The sequence below is a fragment of the Phoca vitulina genome, unplaced genomic scaffold (assembly GCF_004348235.1).
Source record: "Phoca vitulina isolate PV1807 unplaced genomic scaffold, GSC_HSeal_1.0 scaffold8, whole genome shotgun sequence".
Classification (NCBI taxonomy): domain Eukaryota; kingdom Metazoa; phylum Chordata; class Mammalia; order Carnivora; family Phocidae; genus Phoca; species Phoca vitulina.
The window spans coordinates 18,992,432-19,010,524 of record NW_022589711.1 but is presented as its reverse complement, the minus strand read 5'-3'; the positions used below and the strand labels follow the sequence as shown (position 1 = coordinate 19,010,524).

General features: G+C 35.4%; 1 protein-coding gene across 5 annotated transcripts in view; it reads right to left on the bottom strand.

Moving 5' to 3' along the window:
* Positions 1 to 18,093, bottom strand: part of EPHA3 (EPH receptor A3) — a 351,742-nt gene that overhangs the window by 252,938 nt on the left and 80,711 nt on the right. For all 5 annotated transcript variants that reach the window (XM_032406343.1, XM_032406344.1, XM_032406348.1 and 2 more), the window contains one exon: positions 984 to 1,644. In XM_032406343.1, coding sequence (XP_032262234.1) covers positions 984 to 1,644 — 661 coding nt within the window. The remainder of the gene's footprint in view (positions 1 to 983; positions 1,645 to 18,093) is intronic.

The following is an 18,093-nucleotide window of genomic DNA, read 5'->3' as shown; positions in this document are numbered from 1 at the left end:
TTTTTTAGATTTTATTTATTTATTTGAGAGAGAGAATGAGAGACAGAGAGCATGAGAGGGGGGAGGGTCAGAGGGAGAAGCAGACTCCCTGCTGAGCAGGGAGCCCGATGCGGGACTCGATCCCGGGACTCCAGGATCATGACCTGAGCCGAAGGCAGTCGCTTAACCAACTGAGCCACCCAGGCGCCCTATTTTTTTTTTTTTTTTAAAGATTTTATTTATTTATTTGAGAGAGAGAGAATGAGAGACGGAGAGCACGAGAGGGAAGAGGGTCAGAGGGAGAAGCAGACCCCCCGCTGAGCAGGGAGCCTGATGCGGGACTCGATCCAGGGACTCCAGGATCACGACCTGAGCCGAAGGCAGTCGCTTAACCAACTGAGCCACCCAGGCGCCCCAAAATAATTTTTTTAAAAATTACCCCTCTATCCTTCAAACACTAAGGTGTCAACCCTGGATTTTTAAATAAAATAAGCTTTATTAAAGCACTAATGCATTGTAAGTAAACATGTATTTGATGCACAGACATCACCGAAGACTATATTTTATAACAATTAAGTAACATACCACTGTGAGATAGAAAAACACATCATCAATGCAGTATCTAATTCTGTTAGAATTAGATTACCTGAGTGCCAGTGATATTTCTTCCCTCTACATAAAAGAGACATATTTTTTTTTCTTTCAGTTGATCTAGAGTTATAATAGCAGAGTCACTAAAAAGCAGACAAAACTTAAAAATAGTATATGTAACACCTCTTGTCGGTACAGGCCAGCACCACACAAACACTGTTAATATTTCTACAACAAACTGTGGATCAACACATCAAGTGAGATAAATTTGGTCTATAAACAGACTCTGTTCAGTTTTAGGCACGTTTTGCTGCCAAGTGAGTTCAGGCTGGGTTCATTTCTTTCAGTCACTCAATGATAATAGACTCACAGGTGAGCAATAGCACTCCAAGGAAAACAGAGAAGACTCTTACCTTGGCATGCAAAACCTCTTTCTTCATAGCCAGCGTTGCACGAGCACTTGCCAATGGGTACAAGCCATTCGCCTTCTGTGCTGCAGTACATCCTGGGAGGATCTTCCTCCTTAGAATTGTTAACACAAGATCCTCGAACCTCCACCAGGGATTGGGAATCCATGGGTACCGTGTCTGGAAACATAGCCAGATTCTTCACTGTAAATGGGCACTTTTTGAAGTACACTCGTACAGACACTAAGGCAACACAAGCACCAACATCTTGAAACGCCAAATAAAATCCCTTTTTGTTGACAGGACCTACTTCTCTAACCTCAGTGTTGAGTTTCAGAATACGGTCCCCAAGATCCATTTGGGTGAAACTCTCATCAGCTGCAATGGTGTCAATCTTTGTAAACTGATGTTCTCGAAATTTGACCCCATGATCATCATCAGACTCCATGTAGTACAAGTTGAAAGTCTCCTTGCAAGTTCCCAAAACCAATGGAATGCTATTGCAATCCCGTAGAGTGAACTTGAGCTCCACATAGATCTTCTGAGCTGAGTTCCTGGGGACCCAGTTTGTCCTCAGCCAATTATTTTGACTATGATCCATGACATTGCACACCTGGTAAGTCCTGATGGGTGTGTAATGTTCATCAACACCACTGATCTCTTCCCACTGAAGAATCAAAGGAGAAAAAAATGAGAGGCAGAATTAATGAATGACTCATAATGAATAATAATGAATACAAAATGAGGGTGTTAATTAAATCACAGGATATACAAAATTATTAAAGAGAAATTTCAGTGTTACTCATTAAAGATCACGACATGGAGCAACTCCATGACATTCTTATATGTAGGTTTATTATTTGCAGGTTTCTCTGAGTTCATTGACACTAAGTAATTTATAATTTTGATGAATGCGTTCAAATTGTATTGTGGTTTGTGGGATATCCAGGAAAAAAAGTTGCTTAGCAATTGATTATACCTAGACAAATATTCCAGCATCAAAACCTCAAATCAGTTAACTCAAATAACACTATGAAATGGTTTTGTTGTACAGATGGTTTTGATTGTGTTTTGTTTGCTATTTAAAAAGAGAATGAAAAATATGGCTGCCTAAAATAAATTTTTATTCATCTTACCCCAATTTGGTCCAGAATTTAGTAAAATCAATATCTGGCAAAACAAGGAGAATCTAAATGATGTCATTACCACATATCTCCACACATGACCTTTTTGAACATACTCAGTCATTTCAAGGAATACATGATGAACGACAAAAGAAGATTTGAAGTGAAAATACAAACATGTCTCCCTCTGCCAACAAAATAAAAACCTAATAGTTATACACAGAAAACAGAAGATGTAAATGTAGTGAACATTTCAATCCCTAATATCTTTTACTCACACTGAATTTTACACAAGCAAGAAATAAGTGGCTATTTCCTTTTTTATTATTACAGCAGTTAAAGTCATCCTAACACTTTTTTCAATGCAAAAACACTTAAAAAGTTTCAAGACTTTTTAGGACAGTGAAGCACTGCTTTCTGTGATCCTTAGCATAGGTTTTTAAACTGGCATCACGTTGTTTGTGGTTATGATTCTGCAACTATTACACCATCTGTTTCTAACTATTATACCTGTGTCTACACTTTTTTTTGCCATGCCAAATTTTGCCCTGTGCTGCCAGGAAAATCTATCATCCTTTGTCATGTCATACCTGAATTCAAAGACTTCTATGGCTGCCCATTGTCTATACAAATAACTTCAAACTCTTTAGTTTGGTATTGACATTCTTCCAAAAACTAATTCCAAAATACATTTTTTTTTCTAAAAGTTTGAATGGAGATTAGTGAATTACATGTTTCACATACTATGTCCTTGTCAGTGTGAACTTTTTTACTGTTGTCAAAAGCCATGTTAGATCTTCTTTTGTTTATGGTATAACTCCAACTTGACTGTACTCTTTTCTCCTTGAAGCCATCCATACCCCTGCCATTCTTTTTTTTTTTTTTAAAGATTTTATTTATTTATTTGAGAGAGAATGAGAGACAGAGAGCACAAGAGGGAAGAGGGTCAAAGGGAGAAGCAGACCCCCCAGCTGAGCAGCGAGCCCGACGTGGGACTCGATCCCGGGACTCCAGGATCATGACCTGAGCTGAAGGCAGTTGCTTAATCAACTGAGCCACCCAGGTGGCCACGCCTGCCATTCTTAAGAAATCCTCTACTATATAACTTTTATTATTTTTTCTTTTTTTCCAATTTTTTATTTAAATTCTAGTTAGTTAACATACAGTGCAACATTGGTTTCAGGAGTAGAATTCAGTGATTCATCATTTATGTACAACCCCCTGTGCTTATCACAAGTGCCCTCCTTAATGCCCATCACCCATCTAGCCCATGCCCCCTCCCCCTCCCCCATTAACCCTCAGTTTATTCTCTATCTTTAAGAGTCTCTTAATAGTTTGTTTCCCTCTCTTTTTTTTCCCTCTCCTTCCATATGTACTATACAACCTTTATTAAATGCCTTATGCATTTATAAATTTAATTCATGATGCATGCTAAGATTAGTTTAATTTTGTTTCATATGCATTTGCTACATTTTGGACCTCTTCACAACCTCCATAATATGCAGCACACAATATCAGAGAGATGTATAAAAATTATTATTTTTTCTCATAATATATGTAGAAATCATTCAAGGGAGTACAAATATAAACTTCTTATAACAGAATATATTTTATTTTATTTTTTAAAGATTTTATTTATTTGACAGAGAGAGCACAAGCAGAGGGAGAGAGAGGGAGAAGCAGGCTCCCTGCTGAGCAAGGAGCCCAGTGTGGGACTCGATCCTAGGACCCTGGGATCATGACCCAGGCCGAAGGCAGCCGCTTAACCGACTGAGCCACCCAGGTGTCCCCAGAATATATTTTAATTTTGTAAATAAATATATAAATAAAATCCTTTGAAACCCATTAGAAATGCGTTCCAAACTCTTTTCTCCATTAAGAGAGTTAATTATTTTCATCAGGAAAGGCAAGTTTTCAATACTTAACTAAATCGATGGCATTAAAATATATGAACATTTTTCTATTTATGTATATTAAAAACACATAGGAATTCCAACCATAGCTTCCAGTCACATTAGATAAAATTTAATCTATTGAATTGATGGTAACCACAAGGAAGAAATATAGCATTTATTTGGCCATTGGACCACATTAGGAAAAAAATAAATTATTTACATTAGGATGTTTGAACTATCAAATCCAATTTGTAGACCCCACCAATGTGATAAACACAGTTTAAAAACTTCTTATTCTCCCTTGCTCTTCTACCAACCTAAAAACAAAACAAAAGCAAATAGTAAAAAAGCACTACTGATGTTAATAACCTTGATCATTCAGGGTCTAAAATATAAGAGAGGCACCCATTTTCTGGAAGAAAAATTAGCTTGACTTCACTGTCATACCAAAAGTCCAACAAAGGAATAAATTTAGACTGTTTTAGAAAACCCTAGACATGATATACAAAATATATCTTAATATAAGAAAAGAAAATGTCCACCCTGTACTTTTAATAACCACTAATATACCATTTTCAAACATCCACTCTATGAATTTATTATACAAGGAGCTCTTAAGAAAAAAAGTGTGCATAAGATTCTCAGTTCTGATGATTTCACACTGAGTTGCCTTTAATAGTAGAGTCACAGTCGAAGTAAAATTCATATACATGTTTAATATCAGAGAAACATAAAGAGTGAACAGAGTTGGAACTTCAAAAAACTCTGATGTTAAAAAGTCAGTATTACGTGGACTTTTTCTAGTATTACATTGGTTCTATAATAACATTGTAAAGAACTATGACAGGACTAGTAAAACTCCAGACAATAAATGCTTTACATGACATTTTACAGAAAATTAGATCACCGATAACATTATTTAAAAATAAATCAACTGACTTAAAATTTTTTAGGTCAAGGTTTTTTGGGGTTTTTTTTTGTCTTTTTTATTTATCAGAATAGATATGAGTTTGTACAACTGATGAATTGGTTGTAAGTATATCTTGGTATGAACAGTATTTTACTAGACATCAAACAGGTGATGACCATATAGAGATTTTCATAATTTGATATAAAATATGATTTTAATTAGGGAGATCTCACTGTAGTTTAACATTTTTCCTCTCAATGTTAATTTGGCAAGCTATCACAAGTCCTTGAATGCAGAGGTATAATGTGCAAGAAGATAATGTGAACAGCACCAGCATGCTTTGCACATAAAAGGTTGCAAGGAACAATAATTATCACTTCATTAATTTGTAATGACGACCAAATTGCCTGTAAGTGATGGTGTTTTGCTATCTCAGTCCACTTGCAAAAAGAGCAAGTCCCAAGCCCTAGCACTTGCTGGGGACTAAAGACAGTAGAAATAAAATCCCTAAATGAGCATATTCTCAATAGAAGCAGCAACAACAGAAATCACTAATAAAGGCTGTGGCTGTAATGTTTACACTTCAGAAACTTAAAGAATGCCCATGTTTACCCTTTCTTCCAAGAACTAATGTGCAATGTTCATAAATTATTAGAAATACTATATTGCCATAGTGGGTGTCCCTAGGAAAACGTGGAAAAAGAAAATGGGTGACATATAGAATTGGTGACATATAGAATCAGGTGGTACAAAGAAAGCATATTTCCCTTCATTTTCCTAATTAAAAAAAAAATCTCTGCAAGGGGTATTCAGCAGTAACACTGTCTTCAGCAGAAGGGGATATAGAACTAGGAAGAACTCAAAATTTTTCTAAAGGTTAAATTCCCCAAAATCAACAATTCTGACGTTAAGCCTAATTCCCAGATTCTTATTCTGAGCTTTTATTATTAGACCACAAAGGCCAGAACTGAGTTCCTTGTTTTTTTTTTTTCTTTTTCCAAATTATTACAAACATAAGAAAATCATGTATCCAGACTTCCTCTCCCTAAAAAGATCATTCTGAAACTTATTCCCAGAAGCAGAAACAAGGTGAACCTCCCCACTATCAAAACACAGTGTAGGATACAAGAGACAATTTATATTTTTCTAGAGAGAACAGTTCCTTGTCACTGAGTGAAAGATGTATTTTGGGAGGAAAACACATATATTTTAATAATTGATCAGCATTTAACCTAATAACTATCATTCTGATAAATCTCAATTATAGTAATTAAGGATTATATTAAATACTCTCTTGGATACATTTTTTAGCAACTTGTTTAAAGGGAGTAAGGAGGAAAATGTTTACATTTTCTTTAAGAGAGGAAAACCTGCAATATGTTTAGTGCATAGGCTAACATGGCTTGGGAAATACTTAAAAAGTAAGAAAAAGCACTTTTCATGATTTACCTTATAAGATTTAAAGCCAATTTCTTAGAAATTTACAGATGACAATAAAAAGAAAATGATCACTGATATTCTTATGTTTACAATATTACATTTGCATTTCAATAGCTAGTAAGAAACACATAATTCTGCACTTTGCAAAATGCTAACGATGACTAATCTGGCACTCAATAATTGTATGTGATATTAAGTTGATTCATGTTATTCTTTCTCCACTCATGTTTCTTACTCCCATGTTTATTCCCCTTTGTACACACGCAACCATTTCAAAATTCAGAAATTTTCATCCTAGAAATATTTGAACATTTACCATGCACCAGCATTTTAAATGTGGATATGCATAATTACTTATTACAGTAAGAATGTCACTGTCAAGTGTGAGGCACAGTTACATCTACAAAAATCATTATATTTCCATTTACTAATAAACGGTTTTTTAGCCCATTCTGGTCTGAAGAGCACACATACACGCACAGATATATATTTCTAACAGTATTATATAAAAAGGTAGAGTAAGATAAAACAGTTGAAACAAATGAGGAATACAATTTTTTTTTAAATTTTCTTGCTGTTGATGTTGATTTTTGGTCAAATCAGAGAATTAAATTTGTAACCAGGGATTGAAGAGAGAGATGGGGATTTGATGTTGGAAAGCTGGCATCAGATAACAGTATTTGGTTAGAGTCTAAGAATAGAAATGCCCAAAAGGGGCATGCCTGCGGCGGTATGGCTGGCAATCTTTATAAAATGACTACTATCCACTCCCCCAACTACCTATAACCCCTAAATATTCTGCAGAATGTTGATTATCATCAAATTAGAATTGTCTTATTTAAATGGAGAGGACAACATCCCACTCTGGGTCAAGTATACTGAAAAGAGCTGAAAAACCAGGAAAGGAGGGAAAGGTCAGAGATTATTTTCTTTTTTAAAGATTTCATTTATTTATTTGACAGAGAGAGAGCACAAAGGGGGGGAGCGGGAGAGAGAGAAGCAGACTCCCTACTGAGCAGGGAGCCCAATGTGGGGTTCGATTTCAGGACCCTGGGATCATGACCTGAGCCAAAGGCAGATGCTTAACCAACTGAGCCACCCAGGTACCCCTGGCCAGAGAGTACTAATAAGGAAAGCCAACAAAAGATTTCAGAGAGTGAAATGAAGAGTTGGGACCTGGATGATATAAGAGCCCTGTGCAGAATTCTCAGGAATATTGGACGTACCGTGGTACTTTCTGCAGTTGTAATAAGCTGCAGGCTCTTAATGGCGGTGCCTTCAGAAAGCTTGGGGGGTGGGTTGGAGGTGGTTCTTGGGTCCCTACAGGGTCTACCTTGGATCCTCTGTCTTTACTTTAGCCAGTACCTCACACTCACAAATGGTTCCATCTTCATTCTCAGTAATTCTCAGTTCCTTAAACCTCTGGACTGAGACAAGAACCAGAGTGTCCACTGCTCCACCATTCTACAATTTGATTTTAGTCATTTTCCTTCCAGCTGGGAGTCAGTGGTACTGTGCTGAGATCTCAGGGTGGCTGCCACATCCTGGCACCTGTGGATGAACGTGCCATATTTCTGACCACATTGTCTGTCTACTTCCCTATGTCAGTAGTTCTTATTTCCAGTTAAACATTAGCCAGAGAGCTTTGTAAAATACTGCTTCATGGGTGTCTAGCCAAACTAACTGCTTTTAAATTGCCTAGGCAATTCTAATGTACACTTAAGGTTGAGAACCAACGTTATATGTCCCTTGCCAACTGGATTATTCACCTCTGATATCTACTTGACTTGGCTGTATACTCCAATACCAATTTCCAAGACTTGTGAATCTCCTCAGAAACGTTGTCTAAAGTTTCTAGATACCACTTTCCCTCCTCTGTAGAATGGCCTTTTGCTCAGCCTTCATCCCATCTGTTTGAAGATTTTAGATTTGCCAAGTCCCAGACATGACTTATAGAGGCTCACCTGAATAACCTCATCTTCTACCTCCCACAAAGATTTGTAAGATTCTATTACAAATAAAGTAAATCTCATCATGGTGTTCTTCTATTTCACATCTGGTGGTAAATGCAAAGTGTGTGCTTTACAAAAAGATGTAAACAGTGTGTGGGGAGTGTTACCTTCAAGCACGTATTTCTCCTGGTATGAAGACAAGAAAACTGGTTTTAGACCTATTACTTTTTTTTATAGTTTGGTACTTTCCTACTGTGATTTTCTGTGGTGATTTGTGATATTCTAAGATGCCTCTCTCATAGAAGTTTTATTAAATTATTAAATATTTCTATGTAAAGCTTAGGATAGAAAGTTTTATTAAATTATTAAATATTTCTATGTAAAGCTTAGGTTAGAAACCGTGGATAGTAAAAAGATAAGTTACATGTGATTTTTGCTATCCAGAAGTTGATGCTGGAGAGAGAGGCAAAATTGTCTCACACAAGGCAAATGATGATATGCTTGCTCTTCAAGGTACTGCAAGGAGCTGTAGGGAAAGGAAGGATTTTCACTCTAAGGAAAATTGTGGGAAAGCATTAAGGAAGAAGAAATGGATGGGTAATAAAGATAGAACCTCTATGTGCTGAAATATGGGGCCGCATTATATATAGAAGGTAAGCAAACAGAATGATGTGTGGGAACAGAACCTGTTTAAGGAACTGGATTCCAGTATGGACACTGAGCAGTGGTCTGTGGGCAGTTACGTAGAACAGAAAGGCCTGGGCCAATGTGGAAATATCACCGGGCATGCCTTGTCTTCATTTGCTACAGTGAGAAACCACTGAAAAGAGGTACATGTTTAGCTCTGGACTGGGAGCTGATTCTCCAAAGAAAAGAAGAGGGCTATAGAAAGACCACTGCAAAGATCCAGAAGAGAGGTCTTAAGAAGACGACCTCTATTTTTTTTTAAATCTTTTTATTTTTATTTATTTGACACAGAGAGAGAGACAGAGAGACAGCGAGAGAGGGACAACGAGAGAGGGAACACAAGCAGGGGGAGTGGGAGAGAGAGAAGCAGGATTCCCGCTGATCATGGAGCCCGATGCGGGCTACTGTGTGCCAAGCTCTGTATCGATAATTTATAGGAGACAAGGTACCTGTACTTAAGGAATATATTGTCCTTATGTTATAGCCATTGTTACATCATCTTTCATTTTATAAAGACATAGTCACTTATGGGGCACCCAGGTGGCTCAGTTGGTTAATTGTCTGCCTTCAGTTCAGGTCATAATCCCTGAGTCCTGGGATCGAGCCCTGAGTCGGGCTCCCTGCTCAGAGGAGAGTCGGCTTCTCCCTCTCCCTCAGCCCCTCCCCCCAGCTTGTGCTCATGTTCTCTCTCGCAAATAAATAAATAAAATCTTATTAAAAAAAGACACAGTCACTTATTTATTTATTCATTATTCTTTCTCCTCTACACGGCCTCTGGTTTGGCTCATTTTCCCCTCTCAAACATCTAGCCCTGTGCCTAAAATCAAGTAGCCAATTCACTAAATTTACAAAGATTAAATATCACGTAATGGGCCTAATATTAAACTTATATAACTAACAAAGCACAGGAGTATGCTTTTGGGTACATAATGCATTGAATTTTCAAAACCATTATTTTTTATAATTATGTCTCAAAGAGTGGCCCTACTGAGTAAAGATAAAACCCATTCCATGTTTATAAGCATTTTTGCAATTTTTTTTTAAAAGAAGTGGGAAGTAAATTTCTAGGAACTATGTGTCAGTGAAGTTATGATAAAGATTTTTAGAATAGATGGTGGCAAAATTTTGGAACATGAAGAAAAAGAATCTTAAAGTCTGGGAGATGGTGGGACAGCAAAGGATAAACTTTCAAAAATGAATCAAAATGCTTAAAGGTCTACCAAAAAAATGAACTTGTAGTCAGAGAAACTGACTTGCAACAGATATGATATACTAAAATATAAAATATATCATGGGGAAATTAATATAAATTCACCATTGTCAAAAGTTTTCAATTAAACCTGTTATTTGAATTTATTTTTTTCTGCAAGGGCATAAATGTCAATATCAAAGCAAATACAAGAAAAGTGTAATCTGCACTATAGATTTATGATTTTAAGGGTGAAATATTTCTATTTATAATGTAAAAGAGACATAACTGCAAATATGTTATTCTTAGGACTATAGCCATGAAGTATACCATTATCTAAAACTCATCTCAGCAAAGAGGTCAATGCGGTTAAAAAATAATTTAATAAACCATTTACTGGTTCCATAAAATTTGGAAAAATCATTTATATTTATCAGAGGTTTTCTCATTCTGTGTTCCTATTCATATGTATCCAAATGACTTACTCTTTATGGAATAAATTTCTCTTGAATATTAGGGAGTAGGAATTGAAACCATCATGTTTCCAATTCTTGGAAAAATATTCAATATGAAATTGTCCAATAAAAAGGTAATTTTAGAATTCAGTATAACTGCTTGGAAATAATGGGGGGAAATTCCATGCACATTGGCTTAACTTGTCTAGACTGAAAACTGTGCTAAGATGGACATTTACAGAATTATTACAAATGGCCAACTACTTAGAAATTAATGCATAGCAGTGACAGCAGTACATTTCATATCAGTTGTGAGATTCATGTAATTTCCTGCTATGATAATGGGTCACAGCCACAGTAATTCATAGCAATTTACAATATACCTGTGGAGCACTCACAGTGACAGAAATGAAATTAACTCATGTCACTGTGGAACATATGCTAGGTTTTATAGATCTTCAGATAACTAAGTTTATTTTTAACACAATAAGTATAATTCTTGAGAGCAATTCCCTGAAATGTAAGGTGCTTTAAAGCAATTATTTCTTTTTCTTTTTTCAATTATTATGTTATGTTAATCACCACACATTACATCATTAGATTTTGACAACATCAAAATCTACAGTGATGATTTTAAAGCTCCAGACTTTAGTTCTCTACACTGTGGGGGCAACCCTGTTTCACAGGAACATTTTTAATCCTTTCTCCATTGAGTATCCTAAGGAGCCCAGATTAAGGATCTAAACTCTTTGGACAAATGGACCCTGGATTAGAAACCTAGCTCTGCTAATTAATAGGAGATTCAACAGATTATGATTTAATTTCCATGTAAAATGGAAAAAAAATAGTAAACTCTGGAGATGTGAATAACAGATTATCCATTTAAAATAGGTGTAATAATATGCAGCACCCAGGAAGCAGTAAACAAATATTATTTATTACTCTGCCAAAGCTAAGTTGAGAGCTTGGGTGGCTCATTCGGTTAAGCAGCTGTCTTCAGCTCAGGTCATGATCTCAGGATCCTGGGATCTAACCTCCCATGGGGTTCCTTGCTCAGCGGGAAACTGCTTCTCCTTCTCCCTCTGCCCCACCCCCTCCCCGCTTGTGCCTTCTCTCTCTCTCTTGCTGAGAGTTAACAGAAAATGTCATTGGAATACACAGATTTTTTGTCCTTATAAAATAATTTTCCTTATAAAATAATTCAAATATTTTTTTAAATTCAAGTTTTCCTTGTTTCCCTTTTTTTTTTTTTTTTTAACTAGTCTAGTGTTTCTTCAAATTTATTTAAGGTCATCACAATTGTGACAAGTGTAGTTGTTTTACTGTTTTGAAATTCAATATAAATATAATGACAAAAGTTAACTGAATATTGGACTACATCATATTTTTATTATAAATGATTCTGCTGTCTTTTATCTATGATAAATTTGCTATTCTATGTGGAGTAAAAGTTTTGCCAATAACATTCTACACTTTACCAGGTACTATATATAGTTCTGTAATTTTATTAGACATTGCCCTTCAATTCCTTTCACTATTCTTTTTTTAAATATAATCTATCTGCATAACATGTTAACAGTCATATACTATAATTTTTTAGGATTTATTTACTTATTTATTTATTTTTAAGAGGGAGGGGCAGAGAGAATCTTAAGCAGACACCCCACTGAACACAGAGCCCGACATGGACCCGATCTCACAACCTTGTGATCATGACCTGAGCCGAAACCAAGAGTCAGATGCTTAACCCACTGAGCCACCCAGGTGCCCCATTCATATTCTATAATTTAATAAAATAAAAATATATATTATTATAATGCTTTTACTCCATACTGGTCAGGGTGTTGTGTCAATTGCCTACGTGGAGATAATAATAGTTTCACATAGGATTTTTCAGTTACTTAATAGATGATATTAATAGTTAATAAGTGCTTATATAGTTCTTACCTGCTAAGTAAGTAAAACAAATACATATCAAGCACTTACATACAACAAAATTGTTTTCTGGTACTACCATTATGATAAAGATGCAAAAGTCATGCTTTCCTGCCCTTGAAAATCTTACATTTTAAACACAGAAATATGTGTAAGTCTAACATTAGACAGTCATTCATTTATTCCACAGAAATTCACTGTAGGCCAGCTACTCTTCTATGTCGTGGGGACCTCCTCTTCTTCATGAAAAAAATAAGAAGGAAATCACAGTGTTTTCATAAAACTTATGTTCTACTTGAAAGAAAACAAGAAAACAAAAGAGTAAGCACACACACACAGGAACACACACAATAGGTGTAGTGGTGATGCTCATTACAAAGAAAAACAGATAAAAATAGGTTAAGAGGAGACAGTGGGTTGATTAAAATGATATTTTCGATGGGTTAACTGGGAATAAGGTCTAATTTTTTGCAGCCACTTGAATGAAGTGAGAAACCAGGCCAAGAGAGTATCTGCTGATAAAGCATCGCGGGCTGAGAGTACAAACTCCATTGGCTATGAGACTGAGGATGGTGTTAAAATCTAGACAGAGCACAGAAGCCACTGTGGCTGAAATGGAGTGATCCAGGCATGAAGTGGTGAAATATTAGATCAGAGAAGTAGTTGAATATAAGAGCATTTAGGTCCTCATTGACCATGTGAAGGACTTTGGAATTTTATTCTCAAACAAAATGAGAATTCAGTAAAGGGTCTGGCCAGAAGAGTGACATGTTCTGACTCATGTATTAAAAAGGTTAAGGGCTGCTGTGTAGGAAATGAACTGTAAGGAGAAAAGTTCTAAGAAATGAGATCATTAGGGGGTTATCAAAATAGCTCAGGTGACAGAGGACAGGATGTTACTGGTGGAGGATAGATCAAACTCTGGAAATATTTTGGTAGTAGAGCCAAAGGACTTGATGATAGATTGGGTGCGGGACATTAGAGGAGGGTGGAGAATGTGATATATCCATCCAAGAATGGCAACAACCAGTGTGAAACCAGAGAAAGAGAACAGCAGCAAGGAGGTGGCATTTAGGCAAGAAATTTAAACATGAGTGGAATTTTGACTCGTAAAAATAGGTGATGATAGAGCAAGAGGAAAAAAAAAAACACATTCCAGGCACAGGAAGCAATATGGAAAAATACAAACACAAAAACACCGACTGAGTGGTTATCACGAAGCTGCTGAAGTGAGAGATGAAACTTCTTTGATTAATTCAGCATTTACTTACTAAACACCCTTATACACTATGGATTCCATAAGGTGCTGGATTTATAGCAGCAAGCAAAAATGATCTGAAATTTCTCTCCTCAGGGAGCTTACATTCTAGTGGAAGAGACAGGCTAAGAAACAAATAAAAACCAAATGAGATAAAGAATAAAATTTATATTTTCTTATGTAGTAGTATGTTTTAAGAAGAAACAATAAAGGAAGGAAGGAGACAGTTGTGTGTGGGGGGGGAGGGGTGAGGGGGAGATTTAAAACCAATGGCCCAGAAAGACCTCACCAGAGAGGAGATGTTTAAATAAAGACCTGAAAGGATGGCTCACGGTAGAGGAAGATTTAACTGAGGAGATATTTGAGTAAAGAAGTATGGACACATCAGGAAAGAGAATTCACAGCAAAGGAAAAAGAAGTAGAAGGCCCTAAGGAGTGTATTTGGAGTAAAAAGCCACAAGGAGTGAGGTGTATGTGGTGTGTCCTAGGAAGAGCGACAAAATGAGTATAGCAGAGGCAGAGTGGGGAAGTTGGAGGAATTAAGGTCCAATCTTGGGATGTGAGCAGAAGACCAACATGACTCACATTGCAGAGTCTCAATCTGGCAGCTCTACAGAGAATAGTAGAAGATTGGAGAAGTGGGAGATGATCCTATGAATGGTTTAGAATGTAAATGAGGTTTTTCTCATCATTTAAGAGATTCAAACAAAGATCGGATTTAGGGACATCACTTTGACAAGAGTATTTAGGATGGATTGGAGGAGGAGTGGAGGGAGATGAATTCAAGAGTTATTGTAGTTAGTTAAGGGAGAGTGAGGGGAGTTTGGCTATTTTACTCATTATTGATTCCTAGCACCTGACAGGGATCCACATCATCATTCATTGAATGAGCAAATGAATGGATTAATTTTTGAAAGAAAGTAATATTTTGGGAGTAGGACTACGACTTGGCAATTGATGGATATTTGGCTTGAGAAAATTAAAAGCCTGAAAATGACCCAGGTTTTAAAGCTAACATTTGATAATCAAACTGACCATTTTATGAGGATGTTACTAGTAACGGGCTAGTAACAGGCTTTCTCAGAAATGCATCATTTTATCCTTTCAAAAGCCCTATGCAGCAGGTGCTATTATCAACTAATTCTACAGAGAAGACAAAGGAAAGCTTAGTAAGAGATTCAACCACTTGCCCCAAATTGGACAGCTGTTAAATGGTGGAGCCTGGACTCAAACTCAGAACTTTTCCATTACAAAGCCTTTCCTATTTTCCACTAATCTGTGTTGGTGACTTGAAAATAATGTCATTAGCAGAGAGAGGCAGCAATAGAGGTAGGAAAAGTTATAGGAAGAAGAGGAACAGTTTTGTTTAATATAAGCCAAGTTTGTTATGTCAACGTGAAACACAAAGACTTTTTCAAAAGCTAGAAAGGTCATCTAGAAGTCAGGGGGAAAAAAGGGGTATAAGGGTAGAAATTCAGAGTTTGAAGTTGCATAATTAAAGCTTTGGAAATGGTTACGATGATTAAAAAAGAAGAAAAAGGAATTTTAGAGACTGTATTTGAAATGCTTTATGTTTAGAGGTTAGGAAGAGAAAGATGAGCTGATGAAAGAAATGGAACGTTTATAAAAATTGTTCTTTCAAAGCCTCTATATTGAAATCATCTCCACATCACAAAGGGTTTTTAAGTTAAGTATAGTAAGTACTGCTGGAAAAGGAGCATTTATAGAGGTAGGATGGGAATAAGGAAAAAACAAGTCAGAGATAGCAGACAGGAGAGAATTTCAAGAATTTTTTTAATTTAATAAGAAGAATAGAGTAAAAAGCATATGGTCTGAGAAGAATAAACTAGTAAACAGTGACTTATAAAAATGTTTTTATTTGTTTTTTAGGTAGCAGAGGTTTTTCCAAAACTTTATGGAATTAAGGAGGGTATAGAAGAGAAGAAGTTGAGGCAGTAATTGTAATTAAAAAAAAAAAACATTTTATAGTTGAACAGAAAAGATTTAGTGGATTCCATAGATACAGAGCCTAGAATAAAAACTGAATCCATAAAGAGACCTTGAGACTTTCTTTACAAGTAAAGAAATTGACATCTGGAGATAAAAATGTCCAATGTCACAATGCTAATAAGGGTCCAACTAGACCAACCAAGATTCAGGTCTTATGCTCTATCCTATATTAGTGTCAATATACCATACTACCTCTGCAAGACAGACAGGACTGATTTTCATGTCAGTTTTGGTAGAACACTGATCCACTAGTAACCCATAGAAATTTCAACTGTAAATTCCCCCTTGGTTACAGGCAAAAATTAATGGGTTTGAAACAAATGAAGGGGCATGGTATTGCTATATTTTTAGATGAAACCTGTTGCTTTATTTTATAGTATGTTTTAACATGTTTTGAAATATTAGTATTTTTTAAAAGAAAAGCTACATTCCAAAAGAATATTTGAGAATAGACAACTCTATTTCAATCCTGACTTAAAGACAACTGTAAACAAAATAAATGTGGTAAATATTCCATTATGAAAATTACCACATGATCATATGTGTTCTACAATATATAGTGTATAGTGTTTCACAGCCCAAAGTGAATGTGATTCAAAGTAAAAGCAATGAAATAAAGTGGAATGTTAAAAAACCACATGCTCAGGATTAGAGATAAGTGTAATACACGGGATGTTCATAAAAGTTTAAGGATGAATGAAAATTTAAATATTTTGAGCATGGAAAAATGGGCCAATGTTATTTACCTAATATTTAGATAGCAAGTAAACATACTGGGAGTACTAAAATTTTTCAAAGAAAAAGGAATTGATTTAAATAAAAATGATTGAGAAAAATTTTCTAATGACAAATTAAGTTGTACAAAATAGGTTTATAAATTGGAACAATTATTCCCACAGTAATGCCAAGGCCATTATCATTTGGGGAAATAGTTAATAATTACATTCAGAGCAATTTTGAACTTAAAAGAAAAACTGAACCCAAAAATCAGTCATAAGTTACAGAGCTCTTGTTTCCTTTTTCACAGTTTGACCATTTATTTGCATAAGGAGAAGGTATTCAGCAGGATATATTATTTTGTATTTTCAAGTATTATATTAACATAAACTATAATTTTATGCCATTATACCTCTATTTACTACCAAACTAATTTTTGTTCAACTTTCTACAAAATATTTCTGAGAATATCCACAGATAAATCCAAAGTTTAGGTATAAATAATAGGTGTGCCAAAATACGCTTATTTAAAAATACTTTTCTAAAGTCTACTTCTAATTTTATAACTGATGACCAGTTCTGATCTCTTGATCAAATGAGGCTAAAGCTGGTATGCTTTAAGACAGTTGTCTATGCTGGATTAGCAGCAGGATGGTTCCCAATGTTATTCTCCTAATACTACATGCTTCCAGAAGCCTTCAGCATCCAGAGCTATTTGGCACTTAAAATGGTAACATGTACCAGTTTGTTTGCATTATGATCCTCTTCAAAATATAGAACCCAAGTCAATTTTGAATTAGGATTATGGTACTATACTGAGGAAAACTAATATTAACTCTAGAGTTTACAGATTTTTATAAGTATATTTGAAAGAAAATGTTCTGGTAAGATGGCCTAGTCAATTTTATACTCTAGTTATTGGAGGACTAATTCTTAAATCCCACAACCATCTAGGTTGTTATAAATAATTTAGTATTTATGTATTTTGCTTGATTTAACATATATAATATATATGGGATATATACTATTTTATAATATATATATATATATATTATATATACAGTGTTGGTTTTATACATAGTGTATTTTACCCTATCCATTATCATAGCTCACTGCTTTAAAATATTAGCCTTGTTATTTTGAAGATGATTAACTCTTATCCCTATAAATCTGGATCCAAGAGGGCCCAGAGTACAATATTTTTAATATCAGCAATCTTCTAATAGTACTCTGGGTGTCAAATGTAAGTTAATGAACACTGTAATGTGGTTTCTAGAATAAATGCCTAGGATTCTCCTCTTGGATTGTGGTGTTCTTTCACTAAGCTAGTCCCTAACATAATCATGCACTGAATGATTTTTATGAAGCAGATGTTTTTCTGAGTTCTTGATATGTATAGTCTAATATAATCCTCATAACTAAAGGATAAAGGATTATTAATATCTTCTTCCCATTGGTGAAGACACTAAACTTCCAAAAGACTACACAAAATCTTGTCAACACACTCTAGGAAGTGACAGAAGATTTGAACTCAAGCACTGTCT